This window comes from Vipera ursinii, assembly GCF_947247035.1.
Source record: "Vipera ursinii genome assembly, chromosome: 3".
Classification (NCBI taxonomy): Eukaryota; Metazoa; Chordata; class Lepidosauria; order Squamata; family Viperidae; genus Vipera; species Vipera ursinii.
In genome coordinates, this window is record NC_139516.1 from 1,490,370 (window position 1) to 1,513,986 (window position 23,617).

At 47.4% G+C, this 23,617-nt stretch overlaps 2 protein-coding genes and 1 long non-coding RNA gene across 3 annotated transcripts in view; all 3 read right to left on the minus strand.

Annotated features, from left to right (window-relative positions):
* Positions 1-470, minus strand: part of LOC310639390 — a 1,763-nt gene extending 1,293 nt beyond the window's left edge. Inside the window, exon 1 of the long non-coding RNA XR_014492295.1 lies at positions 355-470. This is a non-coding gene — a long non-coding RNA (uncharacterized lncRNA). The remainder of the gene's footprint in view (positions 1-354) is intronic.
* LOC310639353 (kunitz/BPTI-like toxin) overlaps positions 1-23,617 on the minus strand; it is a 210,302-nt gene that overhangs the window by 126,433 nt on the left and 60,252 nt on the right. The gene's annotated exons all lie outside the window — the stretch shown is intronic.
* Positions 3,529-11,507, minus strand: LOC310637354 (nigwaprin-a-like). The gene is made up of 3 exons (XM_083357717.1): positions 11,394-11,507; positions 9,076-9,216; positions 3,529-3,707 (listed from the first exon to the last, which is right to left on the minus strand). Exons 1-3 carry the CDS (start codon positions 11,473-11,475, stop codon positions 3,694-3,696), a joined length of 237 nt encoding a protein of 78 aa, XP_083213843.1. The 5' UTR covers positions 11,476-11,507; the 3' UTR covers positions 3,529-3,693.

Genomic DNA, 23,617 nt, shown 5'->3' on the forward strand with positions numbered 1-23,617 from the left:
AACTAGTCAAGGAGAGAAGCAACCTGGAACTAAGGAGGAATTTCCTGACAGGTAGAACCATTAACCAGTGGAACATCCTGCCTCCAGAACTGGTGAATACTGGAGGTTTCTAAGAAGAGACTGGACAGACATTTGTCTGAAATGGTGCAAGGTTTCCTGCCTGAGCAGGGGGTTGGACTAGATGACCTCCAAGGTCCCTTCCAACTCTGTTATTCTGTTCTGTTCTGATGTGTCTGATGGCTCTTGCTTAATGGGGCCAGGCAATCTGCAGAGCTGTCAGGAAAAGAGTAAAGTTATAAGAGCTGCTTTGAGGTTGCCAAAATTTGCTATATTGGGGGTGGTGCCCCCGCTTACCTAATTGTCCCATCGAAGGGGGCATCTCCATCAAGAGGAAGAGGAGACCCAGAAGGAGGAGGAGACCGTGCGCAGCCTTCATGGTGCCGGTTCAGTGGGAACGCGCGGCAGGGCTGGAGCGATGGGTATTTCAGTCCTGTTTTCAGGAAGCGAGAAGGCCGGTTGATGAAGCAAGGGAAATGGAAAGCTGCCAAAACATCTTTCTCAACACATCAGAACTGTTATTTTTTCCCTGGATGGGACAAATAGGTGGGGCAGATAACCGAGATCTTTATCAATGGAAGCCCATCGTGTTTGCAACCGGGCTTCGTGCAGGGCAGAGCGGGCGAGCCTGGGGGCGCTGCTCCTTCCCGGATCCTGGGTTGCAAAATAGGATCCTGGGTGACAACACATGTTTGCATGTTGGAATTACAAAGTGTACCTTGACTGAAGCCATTGGATGTCACACTCACAGCTGGGGCTCAGCCAGTTCCCATCTCTGTCTTGCAACAGGAAGGTCAGGGGTGAAAGTCATTAGCAGGTGAGGAAAGAGGGAGGCATCCAGAAAGCCAGGATGCTCAGGATACACCGTGTTGTAGTAACAAGAAGTGAGAAGCACCCAGCCTCAGCTGGGAACCCAACTCTCCAGCAAGAGGGGTTGGTGGATCCTTGGTTAGGGCCTTATTTCCTTCTTTGATAATTTGTCTGAAATAAAATAGAATAGAACAGAACAGAAAATAGAATAGAATAGAATAGAATAGAATAGAATAGAATAGAATAGAATAGAATAGAATAGAATAGAATAGAATAGAATAGAATAGAATAGAACAGAACAGAACAGAATAGAAGAATAACAATGGAATGGAATACCTAAAGCAAGGCAAGGCACACTGCAGTTCACTTGTCCCTCTCTTGAGTTGAATTGTGTCTGCAGTGAGTTGTCCCACCAGGGGTTGGCTGGGGCAAATCAGCTGCGTCAAGTTGTCCCCTTCTGCCATGTTGGGTCTTTCTCTGAGGAGCTTCCACCCTCTGCTTCTTGTCCCACCCCCAGGTTCTTGGAGAAATGATAAATCAACCCCCTCTTCCCCATGACAGCCCTTCAAGGAATGGATGTCAGGTCTTCCCTTTGCTTTCTTTTCATTATTTGCACACACGGAATTTGCACCAGAGACAAAATCCTTGCATGTCCAATCACACTTGGCCGCTACAGAATATTCCTGTTCCTATTAGGCTAAACATATCTACTTCTTTTAATTGTTCATTGTACAACTGAGACTCCTTGGTCACTCAACAGCGAGACACTGGTGAATTGGGCACAGCAGCGCCTGCACATTCTGCGTCGCACGAGAAAAGCTCATCTTCCTTCACCTGTCCTGACCACTTTCTACAGAGGGATGATCGAGAGCATCCTGTCGTACGGCATCGCTGTCTGGTTTGGAAACATCCCTGCTTCAGACAGGAAGGCGGTGCAGAGAGTGGTGAGGACAGCAGAAAATATTGTTTGCATCCTCTTCACAACCTGTTTTCCTTGTTCCCTTCTAGGAGGAGGGGGGGGCTCCATGGTATCCAAAGCAGAACATCCAGATTCAGTGACAGTTTTGTTCCGTATAGCCTCGATCTTGTAAACTCTCAAGTTTCCTCTTTCCACTACGTTTTCAAGATGGACAGTGATTATTATTTATATGTATTTATATGCAAGGGTGTAGGCATATACATATGTTGTTTACAGCATGTTTATATGTGTGTTATGCATTTGTACACTTCTGAGAGCAGGCAACAGGATTTCATTTTTAATGTGTGCCAGTGTGCCCACAGTAAAATAATGACAATAAAGTTTATCTATCTATCATGATTGGTCTTCTCTGCACTCTTTCCAGAGCAGGGGTGTCAAACTGCCAGCCCGCAGGCCAGACGCTTCATCTGGAAGCCGCGCCCACCCCATTGCCTGGCAATGGCAAAAGAGCCCCAATACATCTCGCCACCTCATGTGATGTCATGAGTTTAACATGTTTGTTCTAGAGCCTCAGCCATCATTTTTTTATATTGTGGTGACCAGAATCGGATGCACGTCCACGTGTGGCCCCACCAGTGACATATATCTTGACTATGAGCCAGCAGTGTGCAGCAGCCACCAAACCAGCTAACACAATCCTGGGTTGTATAAAGGGATGTTGAGGCCTTGGAAAAAGTGCAAAGAAGAGCAACTAAGAAGATCCAGGGCCTGGAGACTAAAACACACGAAGAACGGCTGCGGGACTTGGGTCTGACTAGTCTAAAGAAAAAGAAGAAATAGGGGAGACATGATAGCAGAGTTCCAGTGTTTGCAGGGCTGTCAGAAAGAAGAGCAGGGGGTCAAATTATTCCCCAAAGCACCAGAGGGGAGGACAAGAAACAATGTTTGGAAACTGATCAAAGAGAGAAGCAACCTGGAATTAAGGAGAAACTTCCTGACAGTGAGGACAATTAACCAGTGGAACAGCTTGCCACCAGAAATTGTGGACGCTCCATCACTGGAGGTTTTCAAGAAGAGACCTGAGAGTCACTTGTCTGAGATGGTATAGGTCAGGGGTGTCAAACTCAATTTCACTGAGGGCCACATCAGCATTGCGGATGCCCTCAAGGGGGGCAGGTGGGTGTGGCCAGGGTGGGCGTGGCCTACTGGGTGGGCGTGGCTAGAGTGCGTATGGCCTACTGGGTGGGAGTGGCCAGCTCTACATCGTTCACTTCAAGGGTGCCTATGGGGGCCTGGGCAGGAGTGGGACAGATCTGAGGGTCTCTGGCAGGAGGAGGGTCTCTGAGTCAGGGCCAAGGCAGTGGGGGTCATTCCCTCACTGTTTCCAGGATGGCTTCGCGGGCCACATGAAACCACTTCGCGGGCCGGATCTGGCTCCCGGGCCTTGTGTTTGACATGTCTGGTATAGGTTCTCCTGCTTAAGCGTGGGGCTGGACTAGAACACCTCCAAGGTCCCTTCCAGATTCTATTCTATTCTATAAACGGGTACTACCACTTAACGGAGTAACAGAATAATAGAGTTGGAAGGGACCTTGGAGGTCTTCTAGTACAGCCCCCTGCTCAAGATCTTTTCTTCTTCACTCTGTCTTGGAAAGACGCTCTGGGCTCAGCCCCTCTTGCTCCCCCAGGGGGATGGGAATGTGGGGGGGGGACAGAAGAAGACCCAGAGACCGAGAGGGATGCCAGAATCCAAGGCTTTATTGCAGAGAAGGAGGAATTAAACCCAGGAGTGTTTTGGAGGGAGGGTCTCCAGGATGGCCCACGACGGAAGAAGGCTCTTTGGGTCAAGTTGGAACACTGGCCACAGTTCGGAGAGGCCGAAGGTCCCGTGCAGAAAGGCCCGGCCATCACGGAAAGGGTCCTGTGGAAAGAAGCAGAGTTGGGCATGAGGGACCCCTTGAAGCCTGAGGGGCCTTTGAGAAGCCCTCTTGAGAAACACCCTATAAATGGCAGGATCAGGGTCTTCCTTCCTGCAAGAGGGGAAAGGGGAAAGGAGACGGGGTCCTCTGCAGTCAAAGGGAGCCCCCTAATCTCCCTAAGCCAGAATCGGATCATTTCCTGGGGCTAAGAGAGAACTTTGCTCTCCATCCGTCCCTCTGAGCTGGGACTGGCCTCCACCGCCTGGTCTCTCCAATGGCTGGAGAAGACCTGGACGTTCTCCTTTCATGGCCGTCTTGTTTGGGGCTTGGCTCACCCAAGGACAGATCCAAGAAGGATGGAAGGCTCCAGGCGTGGCAAATAAAAGATACAGCTCCTTGCCATTGTGGAAAATAACTGGAAGGAGCAAGGAAGTTATTGTCATGTGTGATTACATGACAATACATTTGTTCTCATCAGTCAGCCATACCCTTCTGAGATCCGGACCTGGGGCGACTGCGTCTTAAGCAGTTGTTTTAACCCCTAGGCCACAGGGTCTCTCTCTCTCTTTGCAAGGGAGATATGTGTTAAATGTTTGTTAAGTATTTAGAATGTACTTGCTTAGGTCCCAAACACGGGACAAATCTTATTTCCTGTTTCAGCCTAGCCCAAATATTGAGTGCATGCTTTGCGTATATTGGGAAAAATGCAAGCCTCAAGTAAGGGGAGGTGGGGAGAACAGGAGTTACCAACGGAGCCTGGTGTGAGTCATCATCTAGGAATTGTTTTTCAGTACCTTGTGGTGCCTGCTACCACTACTTGGTTTGGCAAGTTTACGTTTACGTTTACGTTTTATTTAATTTGTATACCGCCCTTCTCCCTAGGGACTCAGGGCGGTTCACAGGGCATATAAATAACAATACAATATAATACCGTACAAAAGTTAAAACAAAAATTAAATCAATGCCCAATTAAAAAACAATCAAACAATTCTAAAAACAACAATTTAAAACCCAACTCCCCCATCAGGCCAGACCGGCTAATTCAAATAAATGGGTCTTCAGGCCACGACGGAAAGTTCGGAGGTCTGATGCCATCCGGAGCTCCACCGGCAGTTGGTTCCACAAAGCCGGGGCACCCACAGAGAAGGCTCTCCCCCTGGGGGCCGCCAGTCGGCATTCCCTGACCGGAGGCACCCTGAGGAGGCCCTCTCTGTGGGAACGCACAGGGCGGAGGGGAGTTGAAGCCGGCAGCAGGTGGTCCCCGAGGTAACCCGGACCCATGCCATGTAGGGACTTAAAGATCATAACCAAGACCTTGAACCTCACCCGGAAGACAACTGGCAACCAATGCAGCTCGCGGAGCAAAGGTGTAACATGGGAGTACCGGGAAACTCCCAAGACAACTCTCGCGGCCGCATTCTGTACCAGTTGGAGCTTCCGAGTGGACTTCAAGGGAAGCCCCATGTAGAGAGCATTACAGTAGTCAAGGCGAGAGGTCACGAGCGCATGAGTGACCGTGCACAGGGCATCCCGGTCCAGATAGGGCCGCAACTGGCGCACCAGGCGAACCTGGGCGAAAGCCCCCCTAGTCATGGCCACTACATGATCTTCCAAGGTAAGCCGTGAATCTAGGAGGACTCCCAAGTTGCGAGCCCTATCCACGGGGGGTAAGAGCTCACCCCCCATAGAAAGAGATGGAACATTTTGAATGTCCCGGGATGCCGGAATGCACAGCCACTCAGTCTTGTCAGGGTTGAGTTGAAGTCTGTTCCTCCCCATCCAGACCCGAACCGCCTCCAGGCAACGGGACATCACAGCGAGGGCATCACTGGGGTGGTTTGGGGTCGAAAAGAAAAGTTGGGTATCATCGGCATATTGATGATACCCAACTCCAAAACCACGAATGATCTCACCCAGCGGTTTCATATAGATGTTGAACAGGAGAGGCGAGAGAACCGACCCCTGAGGAACTCCACAAACGAGAGACCTAGGGGCCGATCTCTGCCCCCCTGCCAACACCGACTGCGAACGTCCCAGGAGATAGGAGGAGAACCACCGACGAACTGTGCCTCCCACTCCCAATCCCCTGAGACGCCGCAGCAAGATACCATGGTCGATGGTATCGAAAGCCGCCGAGAGGTCTAATAGGACTAGGACAGAGGAATATCCCCTGTCCCGAGCTCTCCAGAGATCATTCACCAGAGCGACCAATGCCGTCTCCGTGCTGTACCCGGGCCTGAAACCCGATTGGTAGGGGTCCAAATAATCCGCTTCATCCAGGACCAGAGGGAGCTGATGCGCCACCACACTCTCAACAACCTTCGCAAGAAAGCGAAGGTTGGAGACTGGACGAAAGTTGTTCAATACAGCTGGGTCCAAGGCAGGCTTCTTGAGGAGAGGTCTCACCACCGCCTCCTTCAAGACGGTGGGGAAATAACCCTCACTCAAAGAAGCAGATATAACTGCCTGGAGCCCGCCTCGTGTCCTCTCCCTAGCTGCATAGACCAGCCAGGAAGGGCACGGGTCCAACAAACATGTGGAGGAGCTCAGTCTCCCCATAATCCTGTCCACTTCATCAGGGGTCACAGAATCAAACTTTTCCCAGATAACATTGACAAGACCGCTCGTGTCCTGATCGCCAGACTCTGCCCAGTTGGAGTCCAAACCGGTCCGAATCCGAGCGATTTTATCCGACAGATGTTGACTAAATTCCTCGGCACGACCCTGCAAGGGATCCTCCCTCACCTCCTGATTAAGAAGCGAGCGAGTCACCCTAAACAGGGCGGCCGGGCGATTATCTGCGGACGCAATGAGGGTAGAGAAGTAGTTACACCTCGCCACCCTCATCGCTGCGAGATAAGACCTAATATAGGTTCTTAACCGCAACCGGTCGGGTTCGGATCGGCTCGACCTCCAACAGCTCTCTAGGCCCCGTTTCCGACGCTTCATCTCCCGGAGCTCCGCGGTAAACCATGGAGCTCGCTGGGATCTGCGCCGGGTCAGGGGCCGCAAGGGTACAACCCGGTCAAGTGCCTCAGTGGCTGCCCTTTCCCAGATTTCCACTAAGGCATCCACCGAGCTGTGAGCAATGGAGGCAGGTGGGGACCCCAGCGCCACTTGGAATATATCAGGATCCATTAAGCGTCTGGGGCGGTACCATCTGATTGGCTCCGTATCCCCACGGCGGGGGGTGGCAAAACGGAAGACCATCCGCAGGAGGTGATGATCGGTCCATGACAGGGGCATAATAAATGGAGAGCCCCCACCAAGATCATCCAACCACCGTCTAGATAAAAAAATCAGGTCAAGGGTGTGGCCTCCCTCATGAGTTGGTTCAGAAATTACTTGCGTCAGGTCCATGGCCGTCATGGAAGCCATGAACTCCCGAGCTAGCTCAGATGAGCCTCCCAGGGATGGTAGATTGAAGTCTCCCAAAACTATAAGTTTGGGAAACTCAACCACCAACCCTGAGAGGATATTGAGCAGCTCGGGCAGGGCTGCTGCTGTACGACTAGTTTAGTTTTTAGTTTAGTTTTATTAAATTTTTATACCGCCCTTCTCCCTAGGGACTCAGGGCGGTGAACAGGGCAAATGATAAAAGTACAAAACTACAAAAGTTAAAATAGAATTAAATTAATGCCCAAGATAAAACAGTAAAATATACAAATATTTAAAAACCCAAATTAACTCCCCATCAGGCCAGGCCAGCTTGTTCAAACAGGTGGGTCTTTAACCCGCGCCGGAAGGAGCGGAGATCCGGTGCCATCCGGAGCTCCACCGGCAGTTGATTCCATAAGGCCGGGGCGCCCACAGAGAAGGCCCTCTCCCTGGGGGCCACCAGCCGGCATTCTCTGACTGGAGGCACCCTGAGGAGGCCCTCTCTGTGGGAACGCACAGGGCGGAATGTAGGCGAAATGTACGCCAGCAGCAAGCCCAACTGCGCCCCAGAACCAAATCTCACAAAGAGAGACTCACACCCGACTATCTGAGAAACGGTGGTCTCCCGCGGACATAAGGTCTCCCTAATAGTAACCGCCACTCCCCCACCCCTACCTTGAGCTCGTGGCCGGTGCAGCACCCGGAAGCCTGGTGGGCAGAGGTCAACCAAAGGGACCCCACCCTCTGGGCCCAACCAGGTCTCCGTGATGCAGGCCAGGTCCGCATGCTCACCCTCAACTAAATCCCTAACGAGGGGAGCTTTGTTAACCACGGACCTGGCATTCAGATACACCAGCCGGAGCTCAGGAGGCTGCACATCCTCGCTCCCGGAACCTCGGGGAAGAAGCAGAGGGTCGGAGCGCCTCACCGCTTGCAAGTAGCGGAGATGGCCCTCCCGGTAGCGATACGGCCCCCTGTCTATCCGCCTGCTGCCATTCCCCGTCGTGGGAAGTGTGAAAGATGCAAGACATCTTTCCTTTAAGATTGATAAGTAGGTACATATTTGGTCTGAGTAAACAGGACAGTAGGGGAGGGATCTCATTAGTATAATGTAAGCAAACAGGGGCGGAGATAATGTATTGTGTTTAGGCACTTCTGATAGATTGTAACCTCCAAAGCCTAAGCCAATGGGGCCATGGGGGAGGGAATGGGGCGTCCGATAGGATGTATAATAATGTGTGATTTTGAAACTTTGAGTGTGGTTCAGTGTTTGGCTATGTTGCATCATTTGCCTTCCTGAATCCACCACCCTTTGCAAACCGTTGCTGTTTGGACTTTGTTGTGAAGTCTAATAAACATCTTTTCTGTTTGTAACTCAAACAGAGTGGATTTCAATTTGTGTCTATTTTTGTGTCCAACAACATCTACTAGGATAGGAATGAACAAACATGAAATAGGCTCCACCGTAGTGATTTAAAGCTTTAACTTTGAACTTTATGCTGTTTCACAATAAGAATGTGCTATCTGCAATATCCTGAGCTCTGTAGAAATATATACTGCTAAGTATGTAATTCTACATATATTTGGAACTTTGGTATTTTAACTGTAGGAAAAGAGGAAGAGAAAGTAGCAGACGGGAACTGTCAGTGCAAGATATGAGTGGGTGATCGGTAGAAGAAGGAAAATATAAAAATGTCGGTTAAAGTCTGGTTCGGGGCCATTGGTCCATAGCTGTTCTATTGGAATCTGCAAGTGCCAGTCGGTCCTCATTGCAATGGGTTATTGATGTAAGTAATGCCATGTTGTTCTGCCATGTTCCAAATTATTAGAAAGTAAACCTCTGAATCTTAAAGTAAGAGTTGTTCTTTGTGTTACTGTCTTTTCTATTGGGTTTTTCCCCACGACAAAGGATTCCAGAGGGATCCGCTTGGATCCAGTCCATGCCGGGATCTACGAAACTCCACAAAGTGGCCTCAGGCTCCGGGTTCTTACCTCGCACAGGGTCCATGCAGTCCTTCATGCAAGCATATTGGCAACACTTCTGATCCCCCGAACATTCATCATCACCGTCACACTTGTAGACACAAGGAGTGGTGACGTCTGGGGGTGCCCTGGGACACCGCCCAGGTTTCACTGGAAAGGAGCGCATTCAGAGCTATTTGTGGTTTTGTTCTATCTGGGCGTATGATGCTGAACTAAGCAAACAAAAAATATTAAAGGATCGATTCACGAATGTTTCTCGCTTGCCGTTGCGTAATCATTCTTTTAGGCAGCCCACGGCTGGGCAAGGAAGGCCCTGGAACAGGCAGGGAGAGACGCAGAGGCACATCAACACTCCTCTGCAAGTTGTCTCCCATTGCAAGAGCAGTAAGAATTGTTGTAGAAAGAAATAAAGAGATCAGAGCAGCCAAGCGACGCCTGTCCCAGCTCTCCCAAAGGACGGGGACCTTAATCGGCCCGCCCTGAAACGTTCCCTGGGGCATCTGCTCTATGCAAAAAACAGAATAATCTTCTCTTTTTCATACACTAATCTCAGTTTAAGTTCATGGAAAGTAATTTCATAATGCAGCACCGCAACATCCCTGTTTTTCTTCAGTTCTCTCAACTTGTTTAGAAGGGACGTCGGAACTACAAGAAACCTTGAAGAACCTCAAGGCTCTGAAGAAGTTCAGAAAGGGCCGTTCCGTCTCAGCCAGATATAAAACGTACACAGTGAATGCTGAGGGTGAAGATGCTACCAGCTGCTCAGTGAAGATGGCCGAACTCTAGCAGGTACCTGGCAAAGACCTGAGGGTGGACAACAGGAGACCCTCCCTCCAAAGATGGAGGAAAGCCAAGCGGATGGGACAGAAAGATGCAGGCACATTACACTTCATACCAGAATAACGGAAGGGTCCTTGGAGGTCTTCTAGTCCAACCCCCTGCTCCAGCAGGAGACCCTAGACCATGTCCAGAATCTCCCCACCAAAAGTGCTCCTGAACCCTGTAGGAGAAGGGGTCGCCCGAAGCCTCCTGGGCTGAGTCAGAGGGCCTGGCAGACTCCCTGAAGGGAAGGGAGGAGGGAGGGGCAGGGGGTGGCGATGGTGGGGGTGGGGGTGGCTGGAGAAGGACCAGCCTGGGAAGACGGGGGCAACCTCAGGGTGATGACGGGATTGTGTCGTTGCCATAAACAAATGCGGGACCTCAAATCCCTGGATGGAGATGAGAAGAAAGATTGGCACCCGGCTGCACCTGGCTGGGCTCAATTGAGGGAGGGACTTTAGGGCACGGGGTGAGTGGGAACCCTCCTGTTAGGCCTTCCTTATTTATTAGCTTACATCTTGCCAGTCTGAGGCTCCTGAGGCCCCAAGAGGAAAACAAAATGGATGAATAAATCAGAGTTAAATAGGAGCCCCTTCCCTCCTGTAAGAGAAGAGCAGGCAGCACTGGGGGTGGGTGGAGATAAACGTGTTATTAACTTAGAGTCAACGTGTACCCACATGTGCTCTAAGTCCAACCCCTCCAGTTCCATTGGTCCTTATCTGGCACCTAGATAGTGTTGAACTTGAGTTGACCAGGTTCTTGAATCAATTTTCTTGAATCAATTTTCTTGAATCAATTTTCTTGAATCAATTTTCTATGTGCAACATAACCCATGGTCCAGATTCCTTCCACCTGGCACCTCCTTTGCCCTGCCCCACGCATTAATTCTCTCATTTAATTTGCTGGTTCTTGTCAGGAAATTCCTCCTTAATTCTCTCCTTGATTAGCTTCCATCCGTTGCTTCTTGCCATCTAAGGCAGGGGTCCTCAACCTTGGCAACTTTAAGACTTGTGAACTTCAACTCCCAGAATTCTTAAATTTGCCAAGGTTGAGGATCCCTGTTCTAAGGCTCCTGGAGGCAGGACAAGAAGCAACGGATGGAAAGTAACCAAGGAGGGAAGCAACCTGGAACTAAGGAGAAATTTCCTGACAGGTAGAACAATTAACCAGTGGAACAGCTTCCCTCCAGAAGCTGTGAATGCTCCAACACTGGAAGTTTTTAAGAAGAGACTCGATAGCCATTTGTCTGAAAATGGTATAGGGTTTTCTGCCTGAGCAGGGGGTTGGACTAGATGACCTCCAATGTCCCTTCCAACTCTGTTATTCTGTTCTGTTCTGATGTATCTGATGGCTCTTGCTTAATGGGGACGGGCAATCTGCAGAGCTGTCAGGAAAAGCAGATGAAGCCTCCGGGATCAGCAGGATGAGGCCCTTGGAAAGAGTAAAGTTATAAGAGCTGCTTTGAGGTTGCCAAAATTTGCTATATTGGGGGTGGTGCCCCCGCTTACCTAATTGTCCCATCGAAGGGGGCATCTCCGTCAAGAGGAAGAGGAGACCCAGAAGGAGGAGGAGACCGTGCGCAGCCTTCATGGTGCCGGTTCAGTGGGAATGTGCGGCGGGGCTGGAGCGATGGGTATTTAAGTCCTGTTTTCAGGAAGCGAGAAGGCCGGTTGATGAAGCAAGGGAAATGGAAAGCTGCCAAAACATATTTCTCAACACATCAGAACTGTTATTTTTTCCCTGGATGGGACAAATAGGTGGGGCAGATAACTGAGATCTTTATCAAAGGAAGCCCATCGTGTTTGCAACCGGGCTTCGTGCAGGGCAGAGCGGGCGAGCCTGGGGGCGCTGCTCCTTCCCGGATCCTGGGTTGCAAAATAGGATCCTGGGTGACCACACATGTTTGCATGTTGGAATTACAAAGTGTACCTTGACTGAAGCCATTGGATGTCACACTCACAGCTGGGGCTCAGCCAGTTCCCATCTCTGTCTTGCAACAGGAAGGCCAGGGGTGAAAGTCATTAGCAGGTGAGGAAAGAGGGAGGCATCCAGAAAGCCAGGATGCTCAGGATACACCGTGTTGTAGTAACAAGAAGTGAGAAGCACCCAGCCTCAGCTGGGAACCCAACTCTCCAGCAAGAGGGGTTGGTGGATCCTTGTGTTGAAGGAAATGTCTTCATCATCGTTCAGTCCAAGCCGGGAATAAGCAACACGGTGACTGCTTTAGGAAGAAGGTTGCCGTTTATTAAAGAGGAGAGCCAGACAGGAAGATGGCTGTGGAAGAAAAGAGAGAAAAGCACATGTAGGGAGTGGGTTTTATACCCCCTGAGGCTCCTGAGGTTGTTTCCTCTTCCTGTTTGAGGCTTTGTATTTCCTGTGTCATGTACTTTGACCTGAGTCTGGGGGTGCCCCTTTGGCATCTGTGGCTTGATCCTATTATGTCCTGTCTTAGAGTTTGGCTGGGGTATGTAGGTTTTAGGTGTCTTCTTAATCTTCTAGCTGGGGGCCTCCAACCTTCCTGAATGGATTATCACATCTGCATTTCTACAGAGCTGGTTTCTGCTTCAGGGAGGGAGACTTGGGGCTATTAAGAAAAAAAACTGGACATGCTTTTCTGCCTCTTCAAGATCCTCTGAGGAAATATATTTTTCTGCCCTTTTAACATTTCCTTCCCTGGGGGGCTGACTTCCCACACTTGGTTAGGGCCTTATTTTCTGTTTGATAATCTGTCTGGTATAGAATAGAACAGAATGGCTGGAAGGGACCTTGAAGGTCTTCTAGTCCAACCCCCCTCCCAAACAGGAGACTCTATCCCATCCCTGACAAACGGCTGTCTGGTCTCTTCTTAAAAACCTTCAGTGCTGAAACACCCACAGCTTCTGGAGGCAGGTTGTTCCACTGATTAATTGTTCTAACTGTCAGAACAGTTCCAGGTTGCTTCTCTCCTTGGTGAGTTTCCATCCGTTGCTTCCTGTCCTGCCTTCGGGCACTTTGGAGAATAGCTTGACTCCCTCTTCTTTGGGGCAGCCCCTGAGATACTGGAAGGCTGCTATCGTGTGTCCCCCTCGTCCTTCTCTTCATTAAACTACACATACCCAATTCCAGCAACCGTTCTTTATATGTTTTAACCTCCAGTCCCCTAATCATCTTTGTTGCTCTTCTCTGCACTCTTTCTAGAGCAGGGGTGTCAAACTCGCCATGTCACATGATGTGTCATGATGTATCATGACTTTTTCCCCATTGCCGGAGCTGGGGTGGGTGCGGTTTCTGTATGACGCATCCGGCCTGTGGGCCGGTGGTTTGACACCCCTGTTCTAGAGTCTCAACATCTTTTTTATATCGTGGTGGCCAAAACTGGATGCAGCGTTCCAAGTGTGGCCTTACCAAGGCCTTGTAAAGTGGTATTAACACTTCACCTGATCTTGATTCTATCCCTCTGTTAATGCAGCCTAGGATTGTGTTGGGGTTTTTAGAAGAATTAGAACAACATTGTTGGGAGGGACCCTGTAGGTCATCTAGCCCATCCCCCCACCCAAGCAGGAGGCCCTACACCATTTCCGACAGATGGCTGTCCAGTCTCTTCTTGAAAGCCTCCAGTGATGAAACTCCCACAACATCTGAAGGCAACTCCTGTTCCATCGCTTGATTGTTCTCACTGTCAGGAAATTCCTTCTCAATTCCAGGTTGCTTCTCCCTCTGACCAGCTTCCAACCATTGCTTCCTGCTTCTCCCAGTGTCAGCTGCTGGAAAGGATGCGTTCTGGTCTTCTTGCTCCCTTCTTAGCTTTTTTATTGCCTCGTTGGAAAGGGGTGGAAATGTGGATTGTGTGTCTGGTGTTGCCATTTTCTGTGACCTTGTAAAAGAGAAAGATATTCCATCTTCCATCGATCCCAGAAGCCATTGGCGAGGTGTTGTACTCTCCTCCATTGATCATGGTATAGATTTCCTGCTTTGAAATCTCCAGGTGGAACAGGAACAGATCCGAGCTTTTGAGTGAGAAGAGTGGCTGGAGTGAGGATGGTTGGGAATTCTGGCTCTGGTAGAACAAAAAGGTAAAGGTGCGACCCAGTTGTTAGACATATCTTTGGAGAATGCAGTGTCCATCACGTTGATGAATTCTCTGTCTTCAACGGACATAGCTATTCTGTTGTCATCATGTGTAGTATGCCTAAGTTGTCATCACAAGTGACAGAGGTAAAATCAGATACCTGGATGATATCAAGAGGTTTCTCCTTCACTTCATAGTGGTGAGGACATTGTCTGAAGTGAGATGCATGCCCATTGCTTAAAATGTTAGTTTTAAAGGAGTTGATCTCAGACGGTGTGCGCATCCTATTTAAACATACATCTCCCACTATTACCCATCCTAGGTCAAGTCTTTGTGCATATGGGGCATCGTCAGGTCCTTCGCACTGCTGGCGTATTCTATGAACTCTGAGAATGTCCCTTCCCAGCAAGACCAAGATGTCAGCGTTCATGTCCATTGGTGGAATCTCCGTAGCCAGGTGCCTTAAGTGGGGATGGTGATACGCAGCTTCTGGGGTGGGAATCTCTTCCCTGTTGTCTGGTATTTGATCACACTCAACAAATGATGGCAACGGTATGCCCTTAATCGCTTTGATATGAGAAATCATGAACCCATTAGCTCTTCTGCCAGAAGTCTCCACCCGACCAGAACAGGTGTTGAGCATGTATGGTGTTGCATGTCCTTCTATGCCAAAGATATCAAAGAATTTGGGTTTGACCAGGGATCTGTTGCTCTGCTCATCTATTATGGTGTACATCCTGACAGACCTTTCGGGCTGACCCTTTGGATATATCTTGACTAGACATATCTTGGCACAGCATTTGTGAGTGAAATCTTTCTCACACACTTCAGTGCATGAAGATGACACATTTGTAACTGGAGCATGACGTTGTTGCTCCCCGCCATGGTTTGAAGCAGGGTTGGATGCAGGTGGTTGCTGTGGATTGCCTGGAAGTGGACCAGGATGCATAGCTATAACGTGCTTGTCGCTATTGCATTCTGTGCACTTGACAGAGGCTTTACAAGTCCAATAAGTCCAATAAACAAACAATCTTTAGCAAGATGGCCATATGAAGCACAGCACCTGTAGCATATTCTAAGTTTTCGGAGAACCTCTTTCCGCTCTTGTATAGTCTTGGCGATATTTCCTGAGAGGGTGAGGTTTTTTGTGAATAGGACACTGACGATTAGGATGTTCATCTCCACCAACTGAACCACTCCGTAGAACAGGGGATGGTACAGGAGGAGAGATGTCCGTCTTTTTGGTAAACACAGCTCCACGTACGTTTCTGTGTTTAACGATGGTGTTATCATACCTTGCTGATGATGATGCAGCAGGCCCACTGGATTAAGGGTGGTTGAAACTGGAATAATTTCCTGTCCAGATGTGTCTGCCAGTGAACCTTGATGATGATGATGCAGCAGGCACACTGAATTGAGGGTGGTTGAAACTGGGATCGTTGTTCGTCCAGGCATGGTTGCTTATAAACCTGCAAAAATATGAGAATGGGGGAAAGGAAACATTATGGCATAGTTTGTAGTCTGAGCCTTGCCATTTCCAGTCCACCGGCAGGCCGTATGGCAGTTTGGACACCACTGGATTGACACCGTGGGAGGAATCCAGGTGGCTTAGACCAAGTAGACGTAGGTCTTTTTTTGCAATTCTATTTCCTTGAGAAGATCACTTAGTTTCTGAAGCTTGTAATTGTCATTGTTGCCTATCTTCGGAAAGTTTTGTAGTCTTTCGAATAAGGCATTCTCTAATGCTTCTGGGCTTCCGTAGGTACAGTAGTTCTCGATCCACATACTGGTGGAGTCTAGCTTGTAGGATTTTAAGCATAATTTTACTAGCATGTGAAATGAGTGAAATTGTGCGATAATTTGAACATTCTTTGGCACTGCATTTCTTTGGAATTGGAGTGTAAACTGATCTTTTCCAATCCTGTGGCCACTGCTGAGTTTTCCAAATTTGCTGGCAAATTGAGTGTAGCACTTTTACTGCATCGTCTTTAAGATTTTGAATAGCTCAGCTCACCTCCACTAGCTTTGTTGTTGCTCAGCTTTTCTAAGGCCCACTTCACTTCACATTCTAGGATGTCTGGCTCGAGGTCAGTGACCACCTCATCGTCATTATCAGGGACATTAAGCTCATTCTTGTATAGTTCTTCTGTGTAATTTTGCCACCTCTTCTTAATCTCTTCTGCCTCTGTTAGGTCCCTGCCATTTTGGTCCTTTATCATGCCCATTTTTGCATGAAACGTTCCCTTCATCTCTCCAATTTTCTTGAAGAGATCTCTAGTCCTCCCTATTCTATTGTTTTCTTCTATTTCTTTGCACTGTTCATTTAAGAAGGCATTCTTATCTCTTCTAGCTATTCTCTGGAATTCTGCATTCAATTGGGCGTATCTTTCTTTTTCTCCCTTGCCTTTCGCTTCCCTCCTTTCCTCAGCTATTTGCAAAGCTTCCTCAGACAGCCATTTTGCTTTCTTGCATTTCTTTTTCTTTGGGATGGTTTTGGTTGCTACCTGTTGTACAATGTTGCGAACCTCTGTCCATAGTTCTTCAGGCACTCTGTCTATCAGGTCTAATTCCTTAAATCTATTTGTCACCTCTACTGTATATTCAACAGGGATATGATTTAATTCATACCTGAGTGGCCTAGTGCTTTTCCCTACTTTCTTCAGTTTAAGCCTAAACTTTGCAAGGAGAAGCTCATGGTCTGAGCCACAGTCAGCTCCTGGTCTTGTTTTTACTGACTGTATAGAGCTTCTCCATCTTTGGCTGCAGAACATATAGTCAATCTGATTTCTGTGTTGACCGTCTGGTGATGTCCATGTGTAGAGCCGTCTCTTGGGTTGTTGGAAAAGAGTGTTTGCTATGACCATCGTATTCTCTTGACAAAATTCTATCAGCCTGTGCCCTGCTTCATTTTGTACTCCAAGGTCAAACTTGCCTGTTATTCCAGTTATCTTTTGGCTTCCTACTTTAGCATTCCAATCCCCCATGATGATAAGGACATCATTTTGGGGTGTTAGTTCTATAAGGTGCTGTAGGGCTTCGTAGAACCGGTCAATTTCATCCTCTTCAGCACTGGTGGTTGGGGCATAGACTTGGACTACTGTGATATTGAATGGTTTGCCTTGGATTCGAACTGAGATCATTCCATCATTTTGGGGATTGTATCCCAGTATTGCTTTTCCTATTTTTTTATTGACTATGAGGGCTACTCCATTTCTTCTGAGGGATTCTTGCCCACAGTAGTATACCTGATGGTCATCTGAATTAAATTCACCGATTCCTGTCCATTTTAGTTCGCTGATACCTAAGATGTCGATGTTCAGTCTTGTCATCTCTTTTTTGACCACGTCCAGCTTGCCTTGATTCATGGATCTTACATTCCAGGTTCCTATGGAGAAAAAATCTTTACAGCATCGGACTTTCCTTTCACCACCAGACACATCCACAGCTGAGCGTCCTTTCGGCTTTGGCCCAGTCGCTTCATTCTTTCTGGCGCTACTAGTACTAGCCCTCTGCTCTTCTCCAGTAGCATATTGGACGCCTTCTGACCTGAGGGGCTCATCTTCCAGCGTCATATCGTTTTGCCTTTTGGTACTGTCCATAGGGTTTTCATGGGAAAGATACTGGAGTGGGTTGCCATTTCCTTCTCCAGTGGATCACGTTTTGTCAGAACTCTCTGCTATGACCTGTCCATCTTGGGTGGACCTGCACAGCATAGCTCATAGCTTCATTGAATTACGCAAGCCCCTTCGCCACGACAAGGCAGTAATCCGTGAAGGGGTAATATCAGTGCTAGAAAGGAATGGGATGGGGGGTGGAAGGAGGAGGAGGAAGAGAGAAGGAGAAGAGGAGGAGGACTGTGGGGTCCTTGGGGCTCTCTGATCTTGGTGGCTTTCGTGTAGACATTTCCTCACCCATCTAGGAATACCTTCAGTGCTAGAAGGGAATGGGGACTTCCAATGAGGATGGCCAGCTGAACACAAGCTCAGAGAGGGATGCCTGAAGGGTCTTTCCCTGGCCTGTAGCTCTTCGACTACTGGCTGGCATTCCTTGGGTTTTTATGACCCACCCGGATCACGGAGAATCTAAGAATTCCCCTTCAAAAGCCTCCAATGCAGCTGTGCTCTGCAAGCAACCTCAGGAACGGAGCTTCAAAGCTGCTGTGTGCCAAAGGCTGGGGGTGGGGCTGGGGGGAGGGCTGCAATCTTTGAAGAAGCCACCGTTTTGAATTTTATCTTTCCAACAGGCAGTAGGTTGTGCCTTTCATTTCTTAGTCACCTTTAAGGACTATTAATCTTTACTACGTTAAGTTAAAAGAGGCTCCATTTAGAATAGAATAGAATAGAATAGAATAGAATAGAATAGAATAGAATAGAATAGAATGGAATGGAATGGAATGGAATGGAATGGAATGGAATGGAATGGAATAGAATAGAATAGAATAGAATAGAATAGAATAGAATAGAATAGAATAGAATAGAATAGAATAAGAATGGAATAGAATAGAATAGAATAGAATAGAATAGAATAGAATAGAATAGAATAGAATGGAATGGAATGGAATGGAATGGAATGGAATAGAATAGAATAGAATAGAATAGAATAGAATAGAATAGAATAAGAATGGAATAGAATAGAATAGAATAGAATAGAATAGAATAGAATAGAATAGAATAGAATAGAATAGAATAGAATAGAATGGAATGGAATGGAATGGAATGGAATGGAATGGAATGGAATGGAATGGAATGGAATAGAATAGAATAGAATAGAATAGAATAGAATAAGAATGGAATAGAATAGAATAGAATAGAATAGAATAGAATAGAATAGAATAGAATAGAATAGAATGGAATGGAATGGAATGGAATGGAATGGAATAGAATAGAATAGAATAGAATAAGAATGAAATAGAATAGAATAGAATAGAATAGAATAGAATAGAATAGAACAGAACAGAACAGAATAGAGTAGAATAGAAATACAATATAGAATAGAATAGAATAAACAGAGAATAGAATAGAATAGAACAGAATAGAATTAAAGACTAGACTAGACTAGACTAGACTAAGACTAAGACTAGAATAGAACAGAACAGAACAGAACAGAACAGAATAGCATAGAATAGAATTAAAGACTAGACTAGACTAGACTAGACTAAGACTGGAATAGAATAGAACAGAACAGAACAGAACAGAATAGCATAGAATAGAATTAAAGACTAGACTAGACTAGACTAAGACTGGAACAGAACAGAACAGAACAGAACAGAATAGAGCTGGAAGGGACCTTGGAGGTCTTCAAGTCCAGCCTTTTTGAAGATCTCCACCATTTTGGAGATTTCTTTAGTGTTAAATAACAAGAAAGAAGAAAGTTGCTAAGACAAGCCAAAATAAAGAAGTGTGGATCAAAAGAAAAAGCTGACAGAGACTGAACGCTCCGGTTGTGGTTTATTAGTGCAGGAACTTGTATTTGGTCTGCTTTGCTGTGGGTGGCTAAAACTTTCTGATTTTTATCATTTCTGAACTGTTAGCGATTCCTAAGCGACTTTTTTTTTTAAAAAAGCTATTCTTTGACCAAAGAGGGAGTCAAGATGCAGAAGCAATTATTAGAGATATATTTGAAAGCTCTTTAAATAGAATCCACCAGTTTGTTCACCAGCTCTGCTCCAAGGATGATAAAAAAAACTTCTCAAACTATTTTGGAGGTGCAAACATGTGTAGAAAGTTGCCAAACTACTGGGACAACTTTATAAGTAGATGAAAATGCAGAGGGGTTAACTGCCATTTTGGAATATAAACTGGACACTAACTTTTATTATGATGGTTAACATTATCAGTGCTAGAATGGAGTAAATTAGAGGAGGAGGAGGAGGATGGTGACTGTGGGGTCCTTAGTGCTCCCTCAGCTTGTTGGTTTCCTTGCAGATGTTTCATGACCCAAGTAGCTAACACCATCAGTGCTAGAAGGGAGGGGGCTTTGTGGAGAGGAGGAGGAGGAGGAGGAAGAAGAAGAAGAGGAAGAAGAAGAGGAGGAGGAGGACTGGGGGGACCTTGGTGCTCTCTGAAGTTGGTTGTTTCCTTGCAGATGTTTCATGACCCAAGTAGGTAACACCATCAGTGCTAGAAGGGGGTGGCGGAGGAAGAGAAAGAGTGGAAGGGGGCAGGGGGAGAGAGAAGAAGATAGCTACTCCTGTGACAGTGATGCCTACTGGTGTCAGGGCAGCTTCCTCGCTGCCACCTGTGGCTTTTTCGGCAGCTGCCATACATAACCGGCTGATTCTCGTTGGAAACCCACATTATGGAAGAGACTGAGATGGAAGCAAGGACCCAAAGCTTTATTGAAGAATGGAAGGAATGAGCCTTTTCGGGGTGGTCTCCAGGGTGGCCAAAGACAGTAGAAAGGACTCTAGGTCTGGTTGGCGCAAGGGGCCCAATTCAGCCGGGTCTCCTCCTCACTGATGCTCTAGAAACAAACATTCAGTTGTGAGATTTCTGTCCACAGCTGCCTCCAATGCTTCCCCCTGCCTAATCTTACAACTACAGAGACCCAACGCTGAAATCAGGGGGGATGTTGGAGGAAAGCTAGGGGGCAGCCTCCCCCTCGGAGTTATGGGGTTCCATCACTGAAGGTTTTCATGCAAAGGTGGGAGAGAATCTACCCAGGATCCTCTGAGGGTTTCTGCACCGGAAGGAGGGTGGACTAGCGATGACCTCCAGCATTCCCCCACCACCATCCTCTCCTTCTAGGAGACCTGAAGGCCACTGCTTGGAGCTTTCCAACTTAATGAGGGAGCATTTAGCCAGAAATGTGAGCTCGTCTTTGGCACTCCTGGCGCAGCTATGGTGGGCCTTCCTGTCACCTGAGCATGGACCGGTTCTGGTCTGCCCAGAGGATAAGCTGGACCAAAGTGGGCAAGGAGTTCTGGCCCAGCCTCTCCTCCTCCTGGAAGTCCTCCTTGCCTGGGACCTTCTGGCTTCCCAACCAGGCTGGCAGGAGGACCATCTTCTCCAACACAACAACCCAGCAGCAGCTGAACTGGGGGGGCGGGGAGAGAAACATTCTCCCAATGGTGGTCGAGGAGGAGAAGAGGTCAAGGGACAGTGGGAGGGGGACATGGAGGGTCAGCCTGAGGGTGGATATCTGTCAGGAAGAAGGGCCCCACCACACCAAAGCTGATGTGCACGCTTGGTGCTAAAAGGTCACCCCACCTTTTTTTTACTTTAATTATACCTTTGATGTAAACACAGAAAGCCTCTATGTTTGTGTGTGTGTGTGTGTGTGTGTGTGTGTGCGCGTGTGTGTGTGTGTGTGTCTTCTAAACCAATGTCAACCTACAGGTCTTACCTTAGGCAGGAGTCATGCAAATAATCGAGCATCTGTACTTGCAACACTTCTGATTCTTAGGGCATTAGCCTTGGTGGAGCAGTGGGCTAATGCCTCCTTAAGTAACACCAGCTGCCTGCAATTAGTGCAGGTTCGAGTCCCACCAGGCTCAAGGTTGACTCAGCCTTCCATCCTTCCCAGGTAGGTAAAATGAGGACCCAGATTGTTGGGGGCAATAAGCTGACTTTGTAATAATGCCGCTTGGGGGCCCCCCAAAAGCCCTAATAAGCAGGCATATACATAGAATGAAGGCTACTGCTAAGCTTGTAAGCCGCCCTGAGTCTTCGGAGAAGGGCGGGATATAAATGGAATTAAATAAATAAAATTAAATAAAAAATTTCCAATCATTTGCACACTTTGCGATACAAGGAGTGACGACTTTCGGAGGGGTCTTGGGACACACCCCAGGCTTTTCTGCAAAATAGGAGGTCCCGAGGCTGGGTGTCAGGCTCAACGGGTACACCAGACGGGAAACACAACCAGATAAGCTACTTCTGTTTTATTGTGAAACTGCATTAACAGAAGAACCTTGCGGGTCTGAAAGGACGACTCTCCCGGTGTCTCTTTTGCAGCCTAAGGAACCAGAGAAGGTCTCTCCCGAGCCTCCTTATCCGCCCATTAGGCAGCTTCTGGCTGTGCCATTTCTTATCTGAGCGTTAGTAGCAGGACTTCACCTGGTCTCCCAAAGTCTTTCGCACACGCCGTGACTCTGAGAGAGATTCCTCTCAAACTGGAATCCCAGAACAAACAAGATCCCAAGACCTTTCAGGAGCCGAAGGCCCTCCAAGCAACCAGTTGGAGCAGGATCCTATCTCTGAGACCTTCCCGTCACAGCCCAGCCATTCCCTTCTGGGGTCAAGCGCTCAGGGCCCTGAGCTGGACTTCATACCTGGGCTCCTCTCTCTTGACTTGAGAACGGGAAAATACTCTCCTGTTTCTAGAAAATAGTTGGTTCTCCTTGTGGGGTTTATTCCTCCTCCATCCAGAAAGGATTCCAGGGAATAAAATAGAATAGAATAGAATAGAATAGGATAGGATAGAATAGAATAGAATAGAATAGAATAGAATAGAATAGAATAGAATAGAATAGAATAGAATAGAATAGAATAGAATAGAATAGAATAGGATATATAGGATAGAATTACAGAATAAAAATAAAAGAATAGAATAGAATTACAGAATAGAATAGAATTATAGAATAGAATAGAATATGAGAATAGATTAGAATATATAGAATAGAATAGAATAGAATAGAATAGAATAGAATTACAGAATAGAATAGAATAGAATAGAATAGAATAGAATAGAATAGAGTAGAGTAGAGTAGAGTAGAGTAGAGTAGAGTAGAGTAGAGTAGAGTAGAGTAGAGTAGAATAGAATAAGAAATAGAAATAGAAATAGAAATAGAAATAGAACGGAACAGAACAGAACAGAACAGAACAGAACAGAACAGAACAGAATAGAATAGAATAGAATAGAATAGAATAGAATAGAATAGAATAGAATAGAATAGAATAGAATAGAATAGAATAGAGCTGGAAGGGACCTTGGAGGTCTTCTAGTCCAGCCCCCTGCTCAAGCAGGAGAACCAAGACGATTTCAGACAGATGAATGTCCAGCCTCTTCTTAAAAATCTCCAGTGATGGAGCGCCCACGATTTCTGGAGGTAAGGAGTTCCACTGGTTAATTGTTCTAGCTGTCAGGAAGTTTCTCCTTAATTCCAGGTTGCTTCTCTCCTTGGTCAGTTTCCAACCATCCATTCTCGTCCTTCCCTCTGGTGCTTTGGAGAAGAGCTTGACCCCCTCCTCTTTGTGGCAGCCCCTGAGATATTGGAACGCTACTTTCTCGGCTGGCTTTGCACAGTCCTGCAGCCCCCTCCCCCAAAACAGAGGGGGAAAAGATAGAACTCCCCCCTCTGAATATCGAGAGAAGTCCTCTTTCCTTGGGTCTCCCGGAAGTTACACTGAATTCTTAAGCTAAATTCAGCATCGCTACACGGAGTGAGGTTGAAGTTCTTAGCTGGGCCACTCAGACATGGGCTAATTCAGAGCTGGGCCCTTGGTGGTCCTGGGACTGCATAAAGCAGAGGGGACAAGTCGTAACCCCCCCCCCCAAATAAGCAGAGAGGAACAACCAAGCAGAAAACAATATCCTAATCAAGGAATTACCAAGGAGAAAACACAGCCCATCAATACTGTTGTGATTCAGGGTCAGCCAGTTGGGTCGGATGACTCAGAGGAGGAGGAGGAGGGTGTTGAAGACCTTGCTGAGGGGGTTGAAGATCTTGCTGATGAGAGCCCT